Here is a 25,231-nt window from a genome sequence, read left to right as displayed (position 1 = left end):
TATATATATATATATATATATATATGTAACTATTATCATACTAGTTTATCTAATTTGTCATTATTAAGTTATATTCTCTCTCTCTCACACACACACATTCTTCGTACTCTTTATCAACACCAGCCCTGACACTACTGGATCCTTTGTCGACATTACCCGCCCTGATAGCACATGTGCAGGCCACTTGCCAAGACTTCTCTTATGCTTGCTCAACCTCATGTACACACTCACAACTCAACCTCTCTTAAGCACTAAATGTCTGCTCGGTTGTCACGGTCACTAGAAGTGTCTATCACATCATGTCAGTCATGTCAATCACAAACACATGCCCAAATCTACCACACCTCTGTAGAGCCGGAAGTTGGAAATAAACTTCTCTATCATGCCCCTCACAAGTTGCTTCTACTCATTTCCTCCCTCTTGATCCATAAATAAATAACTCAATGATGTTTCCCCTCTTCTATTGTTGTCTAGTGTTTCTTAATAACTTCCATAGCTCCTCTCTTTGACAGAAATTTCTCCTGAAATAATGGCACTACTAACAAACTCAATGATAATAACTATTTCTTACAATGTATAGCTTTCCATTTCCTAGTTGATCCTAATATAAACTTCAACTGAAAGTCCACGCACCAGAACCAACAAATACCATCAAGTATAAAAAACAGCAGGTCTTTGACAAAGAGGCTCTCATATGGAAGCTTAACAGCCTTGATCCTTTCATTATTTTAACAATCATGTTTTAAGAAACTACAAAACGAAAGTGGGATGTTAGTAATATTCTCTCTCATATAAAATTAAGTCTGTCAGCTGGTTGCAAAGAGAAAGACGTGGGAGGTGGGGAGTGTATAGGTAACATAAGTCAGCACTAGAAAAATCCAAAAAGATAGACCTACAAATTAAAGCTTGCTAAGATGCTAACTAAGTTGGATTGTTGAAGATCAGAAGTCTGCTTCCAGATATTAAGGTTTAAGGGAAATCTCAATTCATGAAATAAAAAGGCATTTGTTGTCGGTAGATTGTGTCTAAGTCAAAAACAAATCAATGGTGAATTCTACTTTTGAAATGATGTGAATAAAAATTCAAAAAAAAATCTTATCAATGAGTTTGAAGTTCTTATTATGCAGCCTACGGTTCTTGAGTATGATACTTAATCCTTCATCCATATTACAAACAACCTTAATTTCATGAAGGAAAAAAGCAATTTAAAATAGAATGTCATTTTATCAGATAACCATTCTATTAAAGATGATCATCCCTCATCATGACTAATGGAAAAAAAAAATAGTAGATATATTTACAAAGACTGAGCATTTAGACTCACTAGTCTTTGCGGCAAGCTAAATTTTCAAAATATATGAAACATACCTTAAGGAGGAGTGTCATTATAACAGATTAGAAAATCAATGGTGGAGTGTTTCTATCACAAATTTTCAGTAGTATGCAATATATTCTCAAAATTACAAATATACACAAAATATTACTTATCACTCATTCTGTTGCTTGTATTTGCTTATAAAAAGACAACAAATGTACTGAGAATAAAGACAAACAATTCTTTTCCCAATCTCAATAATAACAATGCATTATTATAGAAGAAGGATGCATGAACGTAAATTGTTCATTCTGGTTTACAGGGGGAAAAAAGTTTTCAATCAAGAACTTTCATTTCCTAGAAGATATAGAGCATTTAGAAGCTATGCATTGGTTGATACTTTGGAATGAGAGTTGTGAAAACATAGAAAAAATATATATGAGGCTGCTTTTGACTCGCGCAGAAAAAAAGCAAATAAAAACAATCAAACACTTGTCAGAGTGGCTGTTAATGTGAAAATATGTGATATGTGCGCCTGTGATTGTATCAAAGTATATGGAATTAAGGAAATCCAATTAAAGCAATATTTAAGTTGCCTCTTCAAAAAAAAAAGTTACATCCAGATAGCTCATTGAGTTCAACTACAAAAGCACAAGCCAGAAAAATAAAGTTTGAATTGATACAATCCAAACCAAGCACTCATCTGCTAACAAGCCATATTCCCATGCATTGGTTAGTGTGCCGTGGTTATTTTCTTCTAGAAAAAGTTTTTTTTTTTTAGAGATAGGAGCATTTATAAAATTATAAGATGATAATCTATGCTACAAAAAAATGAAGTATGGTAATAGAAAGACCAGTTTCACACCACAAAGTCCCCGCATCTGAGGGAGCAGACCAGACTGTCAGCTTGTGGTTCTGAAGCTTGCTTGATATCCAAGTTAAACATTTCATGATTATGTTGAGATGTCCTCTGGTGTACGAAATGATATACAAATCGGCCATTGTGAGGAGACCCATCTTCAGAAAATCCATTTGTAACATCTAAAACTAGAGAGGATAGACAACTTGAGCTGTTTTCTCTTAGGTGTTGAGCTCGAAATATTTCTTTGCCAGCTACCTGAAATCTGCATGGTCAGTTCATCTCAGAACATGACATATTGCATGCAAAAAAAAAACCATCTCAGCTAGCAAAAGAAACAGACCTGGCATGTTTTTGCTTCCAGATCAATTAAGCGGTCCCAATGTTTAAGGAATTCAATATGGACAACATTTAAATGTCCCGTTTTTCTATCATATAAATCACCAAGGCCACTCGCCTCGTAGCTGCCGACATATGCCTGAAATATGTAATCAGTAAAATAAGGTCATGTAAAGTAAGTAATCTATGGGTGATATATGATTTACTTGAAACTGACAGCACTAATATGAAAGTTAGAAAAAAATTAAAAAAAAGGAATCCAACTATAGTTTGTGATAAAATTGACATAACAGCTATCATAAGAAAGAATTTCCTAACCATTATTGCCAAAGGTAAACAACCCCGGATAATGGTGGACATCACTGTTCTTCATCTATATGTGTAACACCAAAGGAAGCCCAATACTTTCCTCCCTCGATAAATTTTTCTCTCCACTGTCATGGTTCTACTGGTTGGCATATTTTGACGCACATCCCATCAAAGATTATTTGTTAAAGTTACAGTAGATCATGTTCCTTCTATACTTCAAAAATTTAACAAAATTTCTTAAAATATTTATTGTTGGGAAACTTATGCAGAGCAATTTTTTAAGCATATACCGGACAAGAGCAGAATTTTTACATGAGAGCTATGAACTTGTATTTGAGAATCTAAAAACCTTTGGACAAGCATAATATGAATGAATAATTATAGAAATGCTAATGATTTTTTTTAAAATATAAAATAAAATTTAAGTTTTCACCTAACTCATTAATATTATTAATAGTACATATACAGATATATACATAAAAAATATATATAATTATAATTATTATTATTATTATTATTATTATGATATACAATAAAAATATATAATAATAATAATAATAATGTATATCAAAATAATAATAATAATAATAATAATTTCAAAAGCTTTTAAGTCATAATTTTTATAGCTCAAAATTGTGTATTCTGAAAATTCATATTTGTATGCATAACGCAAAAAAATCTTTAAAATTGCATGAAAACGCCACTTATATTTAAATTTTAAAAGGAAACGTGTTTTTTTATATAGAAATATTTTTAAAGCTAAAAATTTGAAAATTTGCATAGATTTTGAATAGTATTGTTAATCAGTAAAAATGGCATTTATACTTATGAAGTTATATATATTTCTTGAGTATTGCTTATGGAAATATTTCCAAGTTCTAATTCAAAATTATAAATCCGGATGCTCAAAATGAGTTGTACAATTGCAATAGTGGTGAAAATATACATCAAATTATTTTCTTAAAGATTTTTCTCACATGATTTAAGTTCTTTATTTAAAAAGTTTAATTGAAAAACGAATGAAAGATGGTGCTAGATTTGTAAATAGCAATGTTCGAAGGTGCACTGTATGTAATTGCCCCTATAAAAAGTTGCAAACATGAATAAATTTAGTTAGCATAAGCAAGATAATTGGCAACCAATGCTCAAATCTATTGCCCCAGCTAAGTTTACTCATAAAATAGCTCTAAACCAAATCTAACCTAATAGAAATATATTATAATACAATAAAACTATTAAATTGGCAAACAAAGCTCAGATAATTGGCAAATAAGCAAAATAATTGGCAAACAAAGCTTAATACAATAAAACTATTAAATTCTCTAAGCGTAAATCAAATAAAGATTAGAACCTGCTTAAAAGCTTACCCAAGAAATGCTAGCATTTAAAATTTTAATTAATAAATTAACAAATTTAAACTTAACTGAAAAGTATGATTTAATGAAAAAGTCTAATAATTGAGGTATAAAACAATTTGCTGCTAAGAGAATCCCATAAATATTACATATATTTTTGTTTGCTAATTTTATTAAGAATCTAAACATCAAATATGAAGTACATAACTTTATAATGAAAAGAAGCATAGAAAATACTAAATGTTTAGGTGTGCAATTATATCACAAATTTAAATATTATTATTCGCGGATAAAAACATCAAGTTGAGCTACATAGATTCTTACTAGTGATCTTTTTAGAAATTTTAATAAAATGTTCGGAGCACGTAATGAAAGAAACACAAAAAATTATTAAGTGCTTAGTAATGACTTGTTGATTTACTAAGAGTTTTAACAGAAAACCGGAATCATGCATCTTTAAAGTCAAGAAACAGCACCATATATGAAACTTGAGTGTATGATGGTGGTTTTAGCAAGAATTTCAGCATCAAATTTGAAATGCATGGTTTTTGTAATCTAAAAAAAAACATTCTAAATACGAAAAACTTGGGTATGTACTTATTGATTAATCATTAATTTTTTCAGGATCAATAAAATTGAATTAATTTTCATTCAAAACATAATTCATTATATCACAAACAAATACTAAGTATTATACAACCAATTAGGAGAACCAATTAGATTGACCTAAATTGACCTAAACTTGTATTAGGATTAATATGACCCCCTTTTTCATATATTTAAAATATTGTGATAAAAAATATTAAATTAAATAATTCTAAAGTATTTGATGGACTGTATAACTTATTCTTTGATATATTTGATGTTTGATATAGGATAGTTGATGCAGAATATAATGTATATGATAATGAGGAGATTGCAAGGAAAAAAAATTATAAAGAGAATGCATGTTTTACTTGTAGCTCATTAGCATTAATATGTTTGAATGCTTGTTAACGGTAGCTCATTAGCAAGATTTGTAACAATAAAATTCTAATAGAAATCATTTAATCCATTATTTAAATATTAGGGAGCCCCCTAGAAATGGCGCACTATATTGTCTGAATACATTGAAAAATGTACAAGAACCGCTACTCCAACGCTGTATATATCGTTAAATGTGCAAGCATTACCACATAACATGCACCACACAACCAAAGTCAAACCTTTCTCAGGTTATGTGGAAACACTTGTTAATTTAACGCCACACCAGGGCGTAGGGGCAGCGGCCCTTGCACATTTTTCACTATACGAGCCAATATGGTGTGTCACTTCCAGGAGAGGCCCTAGTATTCACATAATGATTTAAAAAATCCAAGTCATAAAATTTCGACTAAATATTTAAGATGATAATTTACTACCTAACAAAACCCTCCCTAACATAATTTTAACAAAACTTTAAAAAAATTATCTTAAGGTTTCTGGATTTCAACCCTTAAGCTAAAAATAACCTCTCAAACATAAGAAAAAGAAAATTAATTTGAAGCTCTAAGGTCGGGGTTCGGATTTCGTGCCTGAATATAAAAAAACCATGTTGGTGGCTCCCATAGAACGAGACTCACAAACACTCATTTGAGTCTCACGGTGCAGAAATATCGTGCTTTGCTCGCCAGCTCGATCTCCCTCCCTGCTCGTGCCTTCTTCTTTTCTCCCTAGCTCTCACTCACTATCTCGTACACTCAACTGAAGAAAGTGATATTCAATCTCTCTCCCTTCGGGCTTGCCTCGCCTTCCCTCCCTCACGCTCTTTGTTCTCATGCTCTCTCCCTCTCTCTCCCTCTCTCCTATTATCTGATACCTGTCTCGCGTGACCGAAGTAATGAAGGCATCAAACCCTAGTTTAAACCTCATAGCGGCAAGAGGTTCATTTGAATAACACCTACTTCACGGGTGTGCTGAGTAGCTAAATAGAAAAAAAAATTATTAAGTAATCTAAATTCATTTAAAATTGCTTTATCTTTTAAAATCATTTATCCATTAATTATTAATTAAACTAATTATTTTTATTAACTAATTTAATGAGTTAAATTAAAAATTATAATTAATTAAAGATTATTATTATTATATGTAATCACAATTAATTGTTTTTGTATGACTGACATTATATACGGACATGTATCAATTCTGGCCAGTTGAAAATGAGGCCCTGTTTGGCACAGCTTTTTCAGAACGGTGGCATTTTCAGAACGCCGCCAACGCGTTTGTTTCGCGCGTTCGTTCGCGTTCGTTCGGCTGTTTCGCGCGTTCGTTCGGCGGCGTTCTGAACGCAGCGTCTCGCGGTTCCGTTTTTCTTCATTAGCCGGATCGGCCTCCCTCGGCTGCGTTCGGCGTTGGTTGTTGGCGTTAGGGCTCGAATGTGTGCCTTCACCGAAGGTTAATGATCATTGTTACGTATAAACACTCCATCACTTAATAAACTCTTGTACATTACTTAGTAGGAATAAAGATAAAATGTAATCACAACTATGATAGTCTAGTGGGCCAATTGTGGACATTCAGTTTAATTGCAAAACGGTGTGCAATATGCCGGTAAAACTCATCAATATAATTCAGTTTACTTTCTCAATTTACTGTTATATAGAACATCAACATCCCAAAGTTCCATGTAACGTATGGTATATTCAAGGATCTACAAACGATGACAACCAATGAGTAAGGTAAACTGAGAGCTCAGTGCAAACTTCTCTGAGCTATTGAAATGTTTATCCAGTATATCCATAGATCATCCAAAGAGCTGATCATGATCAAGCAATCCAATTAGGAACCGTTCCCAACTTTTTTTGCACTTAGATCCAAAACCAAAGGAGAGAAGAAAGTCATTTAATTAATATTGGCAAATGTATATCCTTGTAATAATCGAAAAAAGTTTGATCTCAAAGATAAAACAATGCCATAGAGCAGCCCAACACAATATACTTGCACCGAAGCTCACATAAAGAATTTAATCATTAGCAATGGAGAGAGATGCATTTGCCAAAATTATAGCATTATAGTAAATGTGTCAAAAAACATTTCATATTTGGTAACTCCAGCCAAAACCAATATTGTTTCAGCTATTAGCTTGTCGGCTGTTATTTTTGAAAAATATGAAAATAATTTTGATATAAATATGATTTTTGAAAGTAACATTTTGATTTTAAAAATAGTTGTGACCAAACGAGTTTCACATATTAAATAGTTTGGTCGGCTGAGCGCGATACTACAAATAATACACTATCCCGAAGGATAATCATACCACTTGACAGTAGACTCAACCACCTAAACTAAGAAGTTTGTGACATCTGTTTGGTCTGTAAAACCTTTATGTATGGCCAACAAGTTCCCTTACCTAATATAAGGATTAGATAAGGTTTATTTTACCCGGGTTCTAAGTTCACTATAGAGACAAGCCCCTATATTTAATTACATCTTAAATAATCGGGATCACTTAAGAAAACTCTCGATTAAGATCAGTGGTTCTGCCTTCCGGATTTCAAAATTTAGGTTTCCAATGTTGGACATGAAAAAATCAAATGGGAATGGCCCAAAAAGGAACAGTTATTTTTAAGAAATCAAATGAATGAAGAGTAGGGGATAGCACAGATCCCGGAAGAACCCGGTGACCTCTCAATTATCCTATTGTTTGGCTTTATATCTTTAAAATGATGTTATTCAATGTTTAATCCTGCAATTTATTTAGAATTTATGACTTATATTTGAACGAAATCTGATCGTGCAAATAACCTAAAAAGAAAGGAGGAATTATACTGTAGCGTTATACTGTAGCGTACGGTAACCTCGGAGTCCTAAAAGTGTTAGGACTTATAATTGCACAACAAGGTAGTGCAAAAGCCTAAAGGTGATATATGAGGGTTTACATTGCGTTAGGCAAACTACCTCAAAATCTTATGGGTTGTTATTTAAACTAAGGAAAACGCTTAGTGATGTGAATTTATTTTGATGTTGCAGATCCATCTTGAAGTGGTTCCTCCGTATGTCCTCGTCATGCTGCCCACAATGTTCGCACCAAGCTCCTCGTCGTAGCACTTTAGGGTTTGATATTAGTTTTAAGGATACATGTAATCATTAGGTTTTCATATACTAAGGTATAGTGTGTATAAGAACATAAAACATGCAATATAAAAGAAAAGAACAACAGAATGTGTGACATAGAAGAGAAAGAACAGTACAGTATGATGTGAAATAAAATGTTGTAATGTAAATCAAACTTGTATATCTAAGAGGTCTGCTGCTCTTTTAAGCGAGTTAGTATACACTGTATAAAAAAAAAACATTGTCTGAAAAACTCGAGAAAATCGACAAATGACCTACGACAGAAAACTAAACAAAAATTGACAAATGACTCACGGCGGAAAACTTGGGAAAATCTACAAATTACAATTCCAAGGAAATTATCAAAATCTCGGGAATATCCCGGAAAAGGGACCACGAGTGTTTTGCCCAAAAATTCTAATAAAACATACAAAAAATCCTAAAAGAGGGGACCACAAGCACTCGGGTCGGGGCTAGGCTCAAATATAATATATTTGTACTCGAAGGACATCGAATGCTACTATCGATCACCCGGATGTATAGAGTCTGTCACTCAACTAAAAGGGTGTCCTACTAAACATAATTTAGGAAAGTACTCCTTAGCCCGGTATCGGTAATCAACAAGTGGACAACCAAGTTGTAACACATTTAAAATTTATATTTTAGCATGCACATGGATTTCAGACATAAGCACAGAAATATTTTTATAAAAAAAGTATGTTTTTATCATGTTTGTTTTTATCAGTTTTGAAAAGTATAGTTATCCACGAGTAGATCACGTCGTCGGGCGTATGACCGCCAACAACCTAAGAAAGTACGGGCCCCCGCTAGTCCTGTGTCGATGAATGACATTATCATCCTACGGTTCATCGAGCCACATGGATTGAGTCCTGATGTCGTTGGATGAAATATCATTCTGCTCTACCACCGGTGTATCTTTGTAATCATCGTCCTAACAAAACAAAACCGACCTACTTGCAACTTGCTTGATTGTTTCATATATAGCAAAAGACTATATATAGGCACTTATGTATCAAACATAAGCACCGAAAACCGAACCAAGAAGCAGGAAAAAAAAAGAAAAATGGGGATGAGAGAGAGGAGAAACCGATCCTCCCAAAAAATTGAAAAGACAAATGGTGATCAACCCTCAAAACTTATAACGAAAAGATCTAAAAATGAGGGCCCAAGGTCATTGAATCAATCCAAAAAAAGAATATCATTTTCTCAAAATATATAGATGGACCAACCCAAAAGGCGTATCCTTTCCAAATCTTGTTTCGAACCGGTCGGAACGGACTCAAATCAACGTGACAATTGTATAAACAACTTCATCACCTATATATACTCACACACCAAAGCCTGAACCCAAGTGTGGTATTTATGTTATCCAAATTTTAATGTCAAACTTCTAAAGCTCCTTTAAGAATGATAATTTGACAAGTTTTCTTTTAAATTCTTTATAAATCCAATCTATATCATCTCATGTTTTCCAACACAAAGCTGTAGAAGACTTCAAATTTCACAAATTAAGCAAATCCACTAACGACAACTTTCGGAATTCCCAAAATCTTGGAGATACTAAAGCCATCCAATTCCAACTCCAACCAAAAGCTTTCCATATCATATAAGCACGAAATTATCCAAATAAAACCAAATAAGTGCTCAAGGCCAAGGGCAACAGAGAGCGACAGTCAAGAGAGACGGCCAAGTCCCAAAATAATCCCAGGGGTAGGGACAAGAAAAAGAACAGCCCAACCCCAAAACAAGCTCACGGCCAGGAACCACAAAGAGAGCAGCCCAGCCCCAAAACAAGCTCACGGCCAGGGACCATAAAGAGAGCAGCACAACACCACCACCCTCCAATTTCCAATATAACGAAATCACAAGGTAAAGCTCACGGCCAAGGGAAAGTAAACAAGAAAGCTAAGCCCAAACCAACCACGGCACAAACCAAGGAATCACAACAGTAAGGCTCACGGCCAGGGGTAGCGAGAAGAAAGCCAAGCCCCAAATCAAACATATTTAACATAAAAGAGCTACAGGAGAAGGCTCACGGCCAGGGGTAGCAGAGAACGATCAAACAAGACAAAAGGAAACCAGCTAGGATGCTCACGAGTAAAGGCAGCTGACAAAAATCACTAAACCAGCTTCTCAACAAAGGGGGAAGCAGGGAATAACCAAACAAAATAAAAGAGAACCATGTTAATGCTCTCAGGTAAGGACAACACGGGAAAACCACCACAACATTGTTATTATGCCCCTTTGATATACATAAGAGAGTGAATGGACAAACTCCCATAAACTATCTAGATTGAAGCCATTTTATTGAACAAAACATGATAGTGAATTGAACATTCTCAAATAGAAGTAGATATTGAAATCTATTGAAATCATAAATTTTGGTACGACAAACTTGATTATCAATAACAATCTCGAGAGCAAAGTTATATGAAGAACTTCCAACCAAACTGAGCCCAGCAAAGGGGCAAGACAGGGAACCGCAACAGGCACAATAGGGAACCACAACAGGCACACCCGAGCCCAACAAGGTGGGACAAGAAAAAAAATAAAACACAATTTCAGCCCAACTAAACCCAGTAAAAGAGAGCCAGCAGATAAGCTTTTGAACCAAATCAATTCCTTGTCTCAAATCCAATTAAACCCAATATAAAGGCTAAAGTAAAGAATACAGTTTAAGTCAAAACCGCACCCACTAAATGGGAAAAACAGATCAGCATTTCCAGTATGAGCTCAAATCAAAAGAGCCAAAATCGAAACTAGCACAGAGTCAAACCAAGTCCAGCACATGGGCAAACTGAGCCCGTCACATGGGCAAACCAAACCAGCATAGGGCAACAGAAAGAATTATGACAAATAAACTGAACTTAGCAAAAGGGGCATGTCAAGCCAAAACTCATGCAAAACCGGGCTCAAACCTCAGGCCAAATCGAGCCCACCAAATGGGCAAAACATAGTAGAATTTCCATCTAGCTTTTAATCTAAAAGAAACCAAAACCAAGCCTATTAAATGAGTCAAAACAAAATATACTTTCCAGCTAACATCTAATCCAAAAGAAAGCCAAAACCGAGCCACCAAATAGGTCAAAACAAAATATACTTTCTAGCTAACATCTAATCCAAAAGGAAGCCAAAACCGAGCCCACCAAATGGGCCAAAACAAAATATAATTTCCAACTAAACCGAGCCTAGCTTCAGGCCAAACCAAACCCAGCAAAAGTGCCCAAAAACAGAGAAAGCATCCCAAGTAAACCGAGCCCACCAAATAAGGAAAACAAAAAGACAACACTTCCAGCCATAAAAGTCAAATCACATGAAGCTTTGTGTCTCAAAATATTATGCCCGACATATGTTTCAAATAGTAACAGATAACACAAAACGAATAAGCATAAACGGATCTCTAATACCAACATATTATCCAATATTGAAACTAAGTCTAGCATTTACTTGAAAAGGAATAACAATAATAAAAAGCATCAATATTTCATTTCCAGCATGAATTCTAGATGAGTAAATATCATTTCAGAGCTCATAACTATGACTTCTCCAAGTATTTCGAGCAGAAAAAGAGAAGGCAAACATATTATGCTTCATTTTTACTGATTCTATCAAGTATCTATGACTAGATCTTAAAACGGGTCTAAATCTTATTTTCACATGGTTTAGAAGAGAAAAGAAATATTTTTAGGTGTCATCCGAAATGGTGCAGATTAGAGGAAGGAAGAGAAACACCTCTTAATGCAGACTCAAAGCAAAACTGTAAGACAGATTCAAAAATACACCTCCTACAGAAACCCTCCTTTTAAAAGCTTCAAGAAACAGCAACCAACGAACACTTCAAACTCCCAGCCACACATTAAAGGCTATCCAGATATAGGAAGGAATTCCAGCAGAGCCTTCTCCAAAAGAAAAAGAAAAAAAAAAGATGTGACGAGAAGCTTGAGGAGATGTCCAATCAAAAATGCAATAACCCAAAATAGCATCCTAAGAAGCCCTTTTATAGGCAGAGATGTGAGGGGGACAGCCACCTAACAACTCTAAAGTGGTCGAATCAAACAACAGAAGTGAATTGTCACCATAAAGGAGAAAAAAGTAAAGCCTCGAGAAGACGAAGGGTCGGCTAGGCGAGCTCCCACGATTGCAGAGTCGAGAGGTTGAGCGGCCACGCGAGGAAGGAGAAGAGTCGAGCGAGAGGGAGATCGCCGCGTGGATGAGCCACGAGATCTTAGGGCATGAGAGGGGGCGAGACGAACGTCGTGGAATCGAGTGGGTTACGTGTGTGGGAAAGCGAGTAAATAGGGTTTAGAATTATAGGTTTTTTATTATAATTAATAATATATATATATATATATATATAACATTTCAAAAATAAAAAATTTGATTTGTATATTTCCATTCGTGCGTCTAATCATAGCAAAATGAATGTCTTTTTTAAGTACATTGGCGTGATCAGTTTCGCCGTCAGAGGTAGTTTTAATGAATTCATTGATTCTCGTTCAATTTGCTCGTGCGCGAAATTATGGCAATATGAGTGTCTTTTCTTGCTAAAATTGGTGTCCTGGACGCGTTGACGCGGTCCATTTTGTTGTTGGAGGTTGTCTGGAGACGTTTGCATTTTCACCCATCATTTAAGCTCAATTTCAGTCCGACATTGCGCAACTCAGAGAGTTTTGTGCATCTTGTGTGTGTGTGTGATCAATTCCTGAATAGGTTTTCCTACGGCTTGAGATCCTATTGGGAACTTTTCCTTGAATCTACACATGATAATCCTTAACCACTCGACCAAACGACGATGGTTTTGAGATCATCAATGCGAGACATCACAAGAGAAATAAGAAGTGGCTGGAATTTCTAAGGTGATGGATTCCAATACTAGTTTTCTAAGATAGTCAATAGGAAAGTTCTATGGCTAGATCATAGGCTCCTAAGGAAAAGAATAATGACCTCAAAATGAGGTCCACATAGCTTCACCTCTGCAAAGTTCTCATATACAGTAGTACCCCATTTGCTTTTAGTTCAATGGATCAGAAGTAGTTTATGCCAACTAAATGAGAACAATAACTGACATTACATTATGGATCATAGGCCCCTTTACAAAGGGCAAACTTGATGTTTTCAGCTTTAAAAAAATGTAAATAAAGCCATTAAAAATGATAACAAAGATAACAAATTACATTACCTTATGGTAAATGGAACATGAATTCAGATGACGGCAGTTTTTACACACTGTGGGATTCTGTTCATATAAGTGGAAAAAATCAAGTTGGTGGTCCTTTATTAAGTCAAAATATAAGTGTACAAAAAATTACCTTCAGCATTGGAGGCAGAACTTGAGTGGTCGATGCCTTCAAAATATCTGACGCAAGCTCATTACGACGCATAATTAACCCAACCAAGTCAGATCGTTGAACTTTAATACCCTAAACACACTTGGTCAGCAACATAGAAACTGCAAAATGCAAAAAAGAATGCTTACCCTTGTCTCATCTGTATGAAGATAATAAAGAAGACCAGAGTCCACATCCTTATGAAGGTATCTATAAAGAAAAATTACTTAGGATAACCAGTAACATAGTTGTGAATCATTTCTCAATTTAGTACACAGTATTATCTTCAACTCCAAAGAAAATTTACCTCTCAGACATCAGAAGTGTGTACAGTATCACTTGAGCGCAATGTTCCAAAGCAGTCTACAACAACAGAAGCACATTAGCTAAGAAAACAATATGAAAGGTGGAGTCTATAAATAAGGGAAAATTTAATGATGGAAGACAATATCTAGTGTTTAAATAAAACAAGTTGCAACTCGCTCAGAAAGAGAAACATGCACGCTATGCAACATTTTATCTTGGACACAATTAAGGATCCCACCATACGGGGTAAACAAAGCAAATTGCAACTCTATTATAATTACAACCATACAGTACGTCTGTATGCATGCATGAATATGCCCGGGATTAGATTTAAGAAAAAATGTGCAAACCAAGTCAACATTTGAGGTTCAAATAGATAGTGAAATGAATAATAAAACAGCTGGTTGGCTACAACTATTGTTATTCATGGAGATCTGCCTTGAATTTGTAATAAGAAGTTGTAATTCACTCGAAACAAGAAACAAGATTTAGGTATGCATGTAATAAATTATTCGTGTATTCAAAAACTTAACGATTTTAGAGAAACTATTCAGTTACAAGGGCGTGACAAAGAAAAACCATGTGAACATTCAACATAAAACATGGACAGCTGAAGAGTCCATGAATTTCCTCCACCTCCAATTAAAATCACACACCCTATGCACCCAACCCATAATTGTATATATTATATATGTTATTGCATCATTTTATATATTATTCATACTATATATTATTAATTTTATCTTATTTCAATTTATTAATTAATTAAAATATAAATAGAGTTATTCTATCATTTTCAGCGCATTATTTATTTTCTCAGTCATTCAAAATCAACTTTATTAATGCACATTTTTCTTTCATTCTATTTGAGTGCCATCTAAAATATTAAACAAACTGCTGCAAACCATTTTAAATTACTTGTATCCATGTAATCATAAGACCAAGCACTTCTCTTTTCTGATTCTAGTAGACATTTTATCCACTTGCTTTACAAGCACATCTTTAAACATTTGTTGTGTAGGTTCAACCCACCTCTATTTTGCCGAATTATCTTTAATAGATGACACTTCTAGATCTCCTCCAATATAATCATCATTCATACACCATTCCAAAGTTTTCCACACAGTCATCTTAACATTCTCATTTTTTCAAGCTCAGCATAAGAGATCAATAATTTTTACAATAAAAAACTTAAATTCATTCAACAAAACAAACTAATCAGCAATTTAATGCGGGAGCAGTCTTTGTATTTCACACTTTATGTGATCCTGCAATATCAGAGAGCCGATCACGGGACTCCCAAACTGAAGCGACCCTAGGCAATTTCACTTTTATTTTCTTTCCTTTTTTTTAACTTTCCTTCTTTTGATTATTCATTTTTAGTTTTTGCCTATTTATCTAGTTTCTAATTAGGCATTTGTTTTAAGACAAATATATGTTGCATTAGGAATTGATTTTCAATCTTTACGGCGTTTTGTTTTAGAACAACTATTGACGTCTCTTTTTCATTTACGGGTTGTATCCTAGGATTACAAGTGATGCTTTGACTATAACTTGATCTCTTGGTGATGTTTATCATTCATATAACCTTCCTCATCCTTTTCCACATCGACTCCTTTCACCCTCACCACATTCCCCTTCCTGTCGCCCCCAGAAAACAGCAAACTTGTTATTCCCCTATTTTCTTTTATTGCTGCCACCCTGAAAAACACCTCCAAATTTGTTCTTCTTTCTCGCCACCTCCCCTTTGTTGTCGCCACATTCCCTCATCTCTGCCTCCCCCTTTACAACCAGCAAGACGACCACCCCCCTCCCACCCGACCATCTCCCTGGAGGTCCAAACCCCTAGTCGGCACTGCCTCCACCCTAGTAGTTCAGTCAAAAAAGCTCGTTGTTCGCGCATAGCCCGTGCTTCGCTCATTAAGTAGCTCGTGTTCGGCTTGTTCGTTAAGTAAACGAGTCGAACACAACATATTTTTTAAGTTTGAACTATAAACAATCCTAAAACGAGCAACTCTCTGATCACTTGCGTTCATCTCGTTTCAGCTCGAGATAAAGAAATTATACATATTATTTATATATTAATATATTATATAAATTTATATCTAAGTTTAAATCATAACAACTCTTGTGATGTTGTGATTATGAGCCTTCTATTGCACGAAGTTAATGATTTTTTGAATCAAACACCCTACATCTATTTTTTTTAATTAATTTTAATGAGCAGATTTCAAGCCAAACACAAACAAGAATATTTAAATTGGGTTGAACACAAACACACTGTTCACGAGCCAATTTCGAACACAAGCCGATTTTGAACACGAGTAATTTCAAACGAGCATAACATGAGCCCATCTTGAGCTCGCTCACGCTCAGCTCGATTACAACCCTACACCCTAGAATCAACCCTTCTTCGGGTGTTGTATTTCTGTTTTGTTATAATTTTTTACTTCCACTGTTATTTGTTGTGATTTCAAATTTTAATTCAGTAATAATATGTGTTTTCCCTTTAAGAAAATTGTGAAAGTCTGGTATCAATTTACCTACAAGCCTCCATGATATACTATTGTCATACAAAACATCGAAAGCACTTCAATCTTTAACAATTCAAGCCTCATCTCTAAAAGCCATAACATTATCTGTATACAAACTTTTATATTGAAGAACCAAAATAATTAAATACATCATACCAAGATATCACCTTAATATTGAATGATAAATATTAATATCATAGTTATTAAAATTACATAAATTTTCTATCTTTTAAGCATTTTCTCCATTATTTTAAATTCCAATCTTCTTATACCATAAATTTACACACACACACACACAAACACATATATGCATAAAAAGTCGCAACCAAACATATTTTGCATCGATCAAAAGAGCAGTCAATCATGATCTTCAAAGTAAAAAAAAAAACATTTATAATATAAATTTCCTTGCTTTAAGCTTCTTGACAATCTTCCATGGGTTATTTTTTTCTCAAACACATCCTTCTACTCTCTCATAAAATTTCTCCATTCATCATGACTTGTGAATGTCGTAACTAAACTTTTGGAGTAGAGAAAAAGTTTAGACTCATGGAAAATTTTAATAAAGAAAATTAAAATGCTCAAGTGATAAGCAATGAGACAACGGTTACAAGTTTGCTGTGTGCAGCTTTAATTATCATTTCTAAAAAAAATAACTGAAAGTCCAATGCTTTCTTTCACCGGGATGATCAAGAATTACCAAATCTTCATTAACAAACCCCAAGAAGGTATTTTGGAGCATATTAGATTTGGAACACCCCTTCTTTTAAAGATTTTTACTCGAAAAGAATAGACAAAGGTAGAAGAGTATACCCATGAAGTTTTAGATACATTGTTCACTGACAGATTCAATCATGCTAGTATCATTTCAATTGAGTAGAGAAACGATAAAAGGGCTCTCTGAAGTATGGCTTACTTAGACAAAATAACATTGGCGACTATGTAGAATTTATTACAAGGGTGCGATTTTTGAAAAAAAAAAAAAAAAGGAATCCAAAAATTAAATGCTTAGCATCCTAGGCGTGCAATATTTCTCTATTTAAACTAAAAACATCTACATAAGATAAACCCATATACCCTAACAAAGATCATTAATGATTCTGACAAGCGATTATAATATAGCATAGCATTTGAAGAGAGTAGCCTAGGGCAAGAAAATATTAGGAAAAAGTTACCAAAGACGAGAGGCTTCTTGCCTGAAATTTTTTTTGGAGTTAAAAAGAAGCGTAACAAAGCCAGAAGATGTTCAAATACAGAGAAAATGCCTTCAATAAGTAAAAGGGCACTTTTTAGAGACAAAGATGTTGGCTCCTTAAAAGAAGCTTTAAAACTGTTAAAAAGAATTTAATTTAATGTTGATATTATTAATTCCATATGTTAGCATTTAAAAATTTAGCATACATAGTTTCTTTCTAATGCAAACAACTTTATAATTAATTAAATTTATTATTAAGGTAATTATATTTCAATTCATAAAAAATTAAATCTAACTATTAAACTTGAAAAAAAAATCAATTTAAAAAATAGTTTCATGAATCTGAACTTAAATATAAAAAAATTAAATCTAACTATTAAACTTTAAATCTGAACTTAATTGAATATTCTAGGTTGCTTAACGGGGCAGCAGGCTAGAGAAGAGACTATGAACTTTCAATGTAAAGCAACTTTGTAAATTTCAAGTAAATTAATCCTAAATTAAGAAAATTAATTTGATTAATAGAAATTGTTTAAATCTAAAAAATTTAAATATTATATTTTATAGGTTATTTATTTCAATTTAAAAGTCGTAGCAACCTCCAACTAGATATCGAAGATTAAGAGTTTAGTATGGCAACAGAGGTGAGTAATTACATTTCAAAACTTCAGTAATTTTTTTTATTTCAGATTAAATGTTTGACTTAATATATGTCCTAGTATAATCAGATCATTTATATTCTAGATTAAAAAAGATATGCATGATAAGCATAATAGAAAAAGATATGTTTAAAATGAATAATATTTAGATAGACATTATATGTAAGATAGACATATAAGATAGGCATGTAGGAGCGATATGCATGATATAAGTAAGTAATATGCATCAGATAGATATATGAATGATATGAAAGATGTGTCTGATGAATAGTTGTACAGTTGAATAAAAATGCATATTAGTATATGCATAAAAATGTCTCAAAATAATGTATGTATGAAGAATGAAATAACTTATATGTAAATGCTTGCATGTGCATATTTAGTGGAGGATTTCACCCACTAATGACACAGGTAGAGTATGCTGGTGTACCCGAAAGTGTAGAGTTTTTTACTACCCCAAATAATTGTGATGATTAGATTACTAATCTTTGTGCTAACGGGATAATATCGGTCAGCGACAAGGAAGCAAGAGCTTACCTCCCCAGAGAAATGTAATGCTTACATTACTAACCACTGTACCGATGGGATAATATTAGTCAGGGGAAGGTGAGAGTCTTTCCACCCTAGAAGGTAGCAATGTAAAGATTGCTAACTGTTGTACCGACAGAAGCCAACGGAACAATATCGGCCAGGGGTGTTAGGTTTGTTGACGATGATCCTCACAGAAACAGATATGTATGTAATATACAAAGTAAAAGTATAATAAAGATAATACATATAAAACATTATTATTAGTTCATTTAGAAAAAGTCATTGATACATGTATTAGCATATATCATATTGTTTATAAACATATATCAGATTCCTTATAAACAACTGTCAGATTGCTTATAAGTATATATCAGATTGCTTATAAACATATATCAGATTACTTATAAATACATAAATTTTCAAAAACACATTTTTATTTTTAAAAGGAGAGTAAAGTAAATAATAAAAATAATGATCAAGGGTAAAACCTTGAGCGAAAGAAGTGTGGACATTGCTATAGTGTGTTTGCAATTTTAAAGTAGAAAACACATGATTTACCAAATGTTGAAGCTGATCACTAAAGGGCAATCAAATGGTGTAAAATTTTAGCAAAGTAATCCAAAAAGTTGTTTACTGCCTAATTAAGAGAAAATATCTGAAAATCAAAACCAGTAATCTTAAAGTTAGCAAATCTCAAGGCATAGCTGTCAAAAAAAATCTAAAGAAATAAAAATGTAGAAAAAAAAAAACATGCAGAAAATCAGAATGAGTAACACAAACTGGGACAAAATCTAAGAAGTGCCCATAAAGATAGTATAGTCAATTCTCACTAAAAGAGTTGTAAAGGAATTTATAAATCAGGTGCAGATAAAAGCTAATTAAAAAAGTTAGATACTCTATTAATACCTGACCAGTCGTTCCCTTCCCAGTTTTAAACTCTAATGGAATAATTGTTTCCGTTGAATCACCAATACTCGCACCCTTCTTAACACGTAAAGAAGCGTCGATAATCCCTTTCAAGCCATATTTTGGAGCCCATGCCATCTCTTCTATATCTATGACCTAAAAAATTCCAAAAAAAAAAAATTCACAGAGAAGAGTCTCAGAATTATCAAGTTTCAAAAAAAGAAGGAAAAGTACTTTGAAAAATAGTGAACATTCTCTAATTAATTGTAACATAAATAAGGATGCGCGGAAATAGAGAATGTTTGGCATGGTGATGGGTCTCTTCCTTGCTATCACATTATACAGCTTCGCTTAATCAAATGCAAGCTTATCAATTTGGCTTTCCATAATAAAAATACCAGAACGCTTCAGAGAAAATCAACTAATTAACCAGCAATCTATGTCACATAAGGAATGACACCTGTCCAATAAATACACTTAAAAATATCAATTTAAGAGTGAACAAAATGGATGGTTAATAACGGAAGCAGAACAACTATATGTTTTAAGGTTTGTCTGTCCAGCAAAGGTCTCAATGCTTACAAATCCTATCCGGACTTCTTTAAGACAGCTTGCTAGCAAACGTCGATGGAACTAGTCAGAGAAATGTGGCAGCAAGAATATTCGAATGATTTAGTTTATGTTAGGTTGTGTTGTTCAAAATACATTATTATCACACCCATACAGATAGAAGAGCTATTCAAGGAGTGTGTTCTCCATGGTCAGAAAGCAAAGAGTGGTGCAACTTGGGATTCTCTTTGTACATTGCCCACACATCAAAATTATAGCATGGGTGCTCTGTGAAAAGCAAAGCAAAAATAATAAATTAACAGAAGAATCCCTTTATTACTTAAAAAAAAACTAACAAGGTCCCAATTGGTGGTGCTACGCACAAAATGTAGCCCCAAGTTCCCGCAGTGTTAAAAAACCCAGACAAGTGTGTACTTCTGATAGTAAAACATCATGCAAGGCTTGATATTTGATTGGAATTGAGAAGCAAATTAGAAAACAATGGACTGATAGGTGACATTCTGTTTGTACCGCCACTGATAGGATGGAGATTTAAGAAGAAAATAAATTCACCAAGTGCAGTTTAATATTTGTAGCATTTGAATGAAATTGAAAAAATAAAAAAATAAAAGATGCTGGATACATTTAAGGAAACCTGAGGGGGAATGAGGCTGACCGAAAATCTTTAAAGCAACAGAGAGATGGACAAAAGGGCGATTACACTGAAAGATTACAGCTAGTAAAAATAGCCTCTGTTTTTTTCAGTGTTTTGATATGAGGGCAGTATTCCAAAACATTTGAAGGGCATAGTCATATAGCTTTGTACATCTCTTGAGTGACTAAAGTTGGTGGCAACAGAGTAAGCATTACTTAATCAAAACCGAAAAACACCGAACCAAACCAATCGCATATTTGATTTGGCTCAATTTTGAAATAAGATTTGACTCGGTTTTTTTTTTTAATTTTAATCTTAGGTTTTCAATTTTTATTAATGTTGATCTTTGTTAAACCAGGTAAATCAAAAAACAAAAAATATTAATTTTTAAAACTTAATTCACTGAACTAGATAGACTATTACCAGATCCCTGTGACATGTCTGCCATTTCGTTGATCATGCAATATATTAAAGCGACAAAGAGATGATGAGGAAAACCTCTTCAAATAGAATGTAGATTTTAAATAAATTTAGGCTCAATAATAAATTTTGGTTAGCTCAAAAACCGAATCTTTTAAGTGGAATTAAATTTCAATTCAGTTTAGATCAGTTTTGGCAAAAGTACAGTTGGCTCAATTTTTGGATTTTAAATTTTGACTTCATTCGGTTTGACCAATTTGTGAATTGATCCATCCAAATAAATCAATTATATGCCCCTGGATGAAAATAGTTATAATACATACTAGGTGTGAGAAACATAAACAAGCTACAAAGCAATTCTCAGCATTTGTTATAGGTGAAATAAAAAATAAAGTAAAAAAATATATATATAAGGAGAATAGTGAGTGAATATAGCATTTATTTCATCCTACCATTAGAACTGTAGTACAGTTTGTATATATCGATGAAAGAGTTATACCAGAGAATATGTTTCGTTACAGTGAATAAAGCAACTTTATGGCCATGGTTGGGATGCGTTTATCTGGTTATTATCCTACATATGAGGCTTGATCAGATAAATGATGCTTGCTCCATTAGAGAGGTGAAGTGGTTGTTGCTATTATCACCCATTATGTTGGTTGTTGGTGGAATACAAAAGAATCTAGGTCTACTCCTAATATTAACCATCCCACAAATAAAAACTCATTGAATATCATGCATCAAAAGCCCACTCAATCATATGAAGCATTTGGGAGTCATCAACTCCTTAACAATACTAAAAAATTATGGTAGGGCCAAGACCCTTGAGAGCCATAAATTACATAAGCAACTTGATTCCAACCAAACAAATAGATATGAAACCATCAATACAGGCATTCATGTACAACCAGGAACTACCAAATATATACTCTAAAAGTGTGGCTTGATTCGATTTTAGACCACATGGGTTTTTCAGAATGACCTCTATGGGTTCAACTCGTAAATGGAATAATCGTGTTGGGACCTCGTCTCGACTCAATCTAACAATGCCCTCATGGTTCCTTATCTAAAATAATTCGGCCTATCATGCTGACAGCTAAAAGCAAGTAGAGAATACAGGAGATTGATTAATGCAAAAAGCAAAACTCCCGCATTGCAAAAAAATAATTATTGTATGTGGCGAAAGTTCAAAGCTCAAATAAGCAAACTAAACATGTAGCAATTATTTTAAAGGAGTAGGTCAATTAAACTAGCCAATACTGGTCCAGTAGATGATAAAGTTGTTGGTCTATAACAACATGGCAACACAAAAAATAAATAAATAAATAAATTTATTGATACACGTTTCAGCATGTAGCCACTAGCAAATGTTTACTGTCAAAATTTTCACCAGCAATAGAATAGTGACTTCTAAAAGCGTTTATGCCCATAATTTCTTACACACAAGAAAAAGCATAATTAGGTTGGGTGTTTCGAAGAAAGAAACCGAAGAAAAGTTGTCGTTCATAAGCAAAGAGAAAAGGGATGAAGGGGGATAGAGGGAGAGAAAGAGGGAGAGCAAGAGAGAGAAACAACGACAAATGTTCATCCTTAAACACATTTACTCTTAACACGTCATTCTCTGAGAAGAGATTTATACAAAAATGTTACTAAATTTAATCACCTTTAGAAAAAAATAAAACTAAGTGCTTAAAATTACGAAAAATGATAAGCTACTCAAGAAAACAAATATAAAATAATTGAATGGATAGTAAATGTCTTTTATACAATAAATCAAGTCATATATTTACAAGGTCTTTGCCTTGAAATTCAACAGATGCAGCAAAACTGGACTCTCTGCTGGAGAACCAGATCAGCTTACAACATGAAATTAATTAGAGAATAATTATCATTCATTTTAGTTGAGGTTGTTCAGGATGATCTATTTTCTGAATCCACATGAAAAGGATGAGGAACCATCATTTAACTACATAAGTTGATGGTAAGAACACTACCTCAATTATTGAAATTTCCTTGCGTCCTTCATTTTGCCCAAAATCAACAACAGCCTTATCTCCTTCCTAAAGCCAATGAAAAAAACATCATCAGCAGAGTGCAGGTGCAATATGAAGATGCAAAAGGAATGACGGTTCCAAGATCAGTGAGACAGCAGAGTTCATTGAACTTGCAACAAGAATAAAAAAAGTGTTCATGCTGTTACCAGGTTCTAAAACTTTTTTTTTAATCTTCGTTCTTTGATACATAGTTTTGTTCATGCCAATTCAGAAAATCATGGAAAGAGAAGATTCCGTTTCGTTTTAAAAATTTAACTTAATTAAATCGCATTATCTTCAATTTTTGCATGACAATAAAAAGTTAAGAGTCATGTTAAAGTGGGAGAAAGAATTAGGAATGATGCACAGAGTAATATGCCATGCAACCAATCTGCAACTATTTCTCGAGTTACAAGAAAGGAAATAAAACACATATGTAGCAATTGTAAAGTGAATAATCCAAATATTGAAGAACAAAAAAAAAAGCAACAACGAAAGATCTCAGATACTAATAATAGCAACCTGAAAACTTGTTATTCACAAAAAATACTGAAGGTTTATCATCAGTTGCTAATAATATACAGTGGCGAAGCTAGAAACTTTTTGAAGTGGAGGCACAAAAAAAATTTTACAAAAATTCTCATAACCTCTTTCATCAGGGCTCAACAATATTTAATGAAAATATTAAACAAATCTTTGGGAGTCCAGCACCTAAAATGATTCCCCATAGCAAATATACAATTTACATATGTAAAAATTAACTTCAAACCACAAAAAATTATTTAAATATAAGAAGATATCTAACCACTTTTTTCATAAACTATCAAGCAATTCTTCCCAACTTATGTCATTGACACCCAGCACCTAAATTCAATTTGCCCCAGCCTTTCTCTTATTAAAATTATATTGATAATTCACCACTATAACAAAAATCAACATAGTATTCAGTAAAAACAATTAAAAAATAATTTATAAGGATGAAAGTTTGATCATTATTATTCATGGTTTATTAGTATTGAAATTACACTAATGTGATGTTAATTTCTATTTTTTATTTTTTGTATTAAAATTTTTTATAATTAATGTTAGATATTATATTAGGAAATAATTTATTCATGGTAGAAGTTATGAAGATTAAATTAATTTCCACATATTGGAGTTATTTTCTTTCCTATTTTATGTTTTATGTTGTTTCTTTTATCTCCAAAAAATTATTATGAATAGATTAATTGAAGAGATTAGGTGTTATATCTTTTCTTTCTTGTTTTTTTTCCTTTTTCATGTCTTTTCTATTCTAGGATTCATGTATGAGTTATTTATAACCCCTTTCGATACAATAATATTATTCCGCATTATTCTCAATTTCAATATGGTATCGGAGTCAAATTCCCTGCCATCTGCGAACCTCCTTCCAGAGCCATCTGACTCCCTTCCCGCCATCCACCTTGCGGGAAGGGAGGGATGCTTTTCTCTTGCCTCGACTATTGCAACTGAGATTTCAGCTTGAAACGACAGCTTCTGCTTCTTCTCTAGTAGTCGTGAACACCAAATCCCTTCCCAGATGGCCCCAAGCCTGTCTAAAGTCTTCGGCCACAGGCCTTCGATGCAGGAACCAGCTGCTGGAGTCGACAACTGTGGACGGCAATCACACACTATTCCGCTTTCAGGTGAAAATGAATCTCCCATGAAAGCATCTCCTGAGAACTTCCTGCAAGCGCATAAAAGAATATCTCGGGAACTTCCTGCAGGGTCGTGGATCCCCTAGCATATGCAGTGTGGCTTCCCTCAACCTCCTCGTGAAAATACCTGAAGGAAAACTCTTGTAGCTGGCCCGCCCCTTTCAGTAG

The 25,231-nt window shown here is 33.6% G+C and overlaps 1 protein-coding gene across 3 annotated transcripts in view; it reads right to left on the bottom strand.

Moving 5' to 3' along the window:
* Positions 1-25,231, bottom strand: part of LOC110022794 (DNA replication ATP-dependent helicase/nuclease DNA2) — an 81,471-nt gene that overhangs the window by 26,146 nt on the left and 30,094 nt on the right. For all 3 annotated transcript variants that reach the window (XM_020721902.1, XM_020721903.1, XM_020721904.1), the window contains exons 12-19: positions 23,346-23,411; positions 19,728-19,883; positions 13,904-13,959; positions 13,746-13,806; positions 13,579-13,689; positions 13,449-13,505; positions 2,518-2,652; positions 2,181-2,432 (exon numbers count right to left, since the gene is read on the bottom strand). In XM_020721902.1, coding sequence (XP_020577561.1) covers positions 2,181-2,432; positions 2,518-2,652; positions 13,449-13,505; positions 13,579-13,689; positions 13,746-13,806; positions 13,904-13,959; positions 19,728-19,883; positions 23,346-23,411 — 894 coding nt within the window. The remainder of the gene's footprint in view (positions 1-2,180; positions 2,433-2,517; positions 2,653-13,448; positions 13,506-13,578; positions 13,690-13,745; positions 13,807-13,903; positions 13,960-19,727; positions 19,884-23,345; positions 23,412-25,231) is intronic.

This window comes from Phalaenopsis equestris, unplaced genomic scaffold, assembly GCF_001263595.1.
Source record: "Phalaenopsis equestris unplaced genomic scaffold, ASM126359v1 Scaffold000202, whole genome shotgun sequence".
NCBI classification, from domain to species: domain Eukaryota; kingdom Viridiplantae; phylum Streptophyta; class Magnoliopsida; order Asparagales; family Orchidaceae; genus Phalaenopsis; species Phalaenopsis equestris.
The sequence above is the reverse complement of the archived record's forward strand: the minus strand, read 5'-3'. Positions and strand labels throughout refer to the sequence as shown.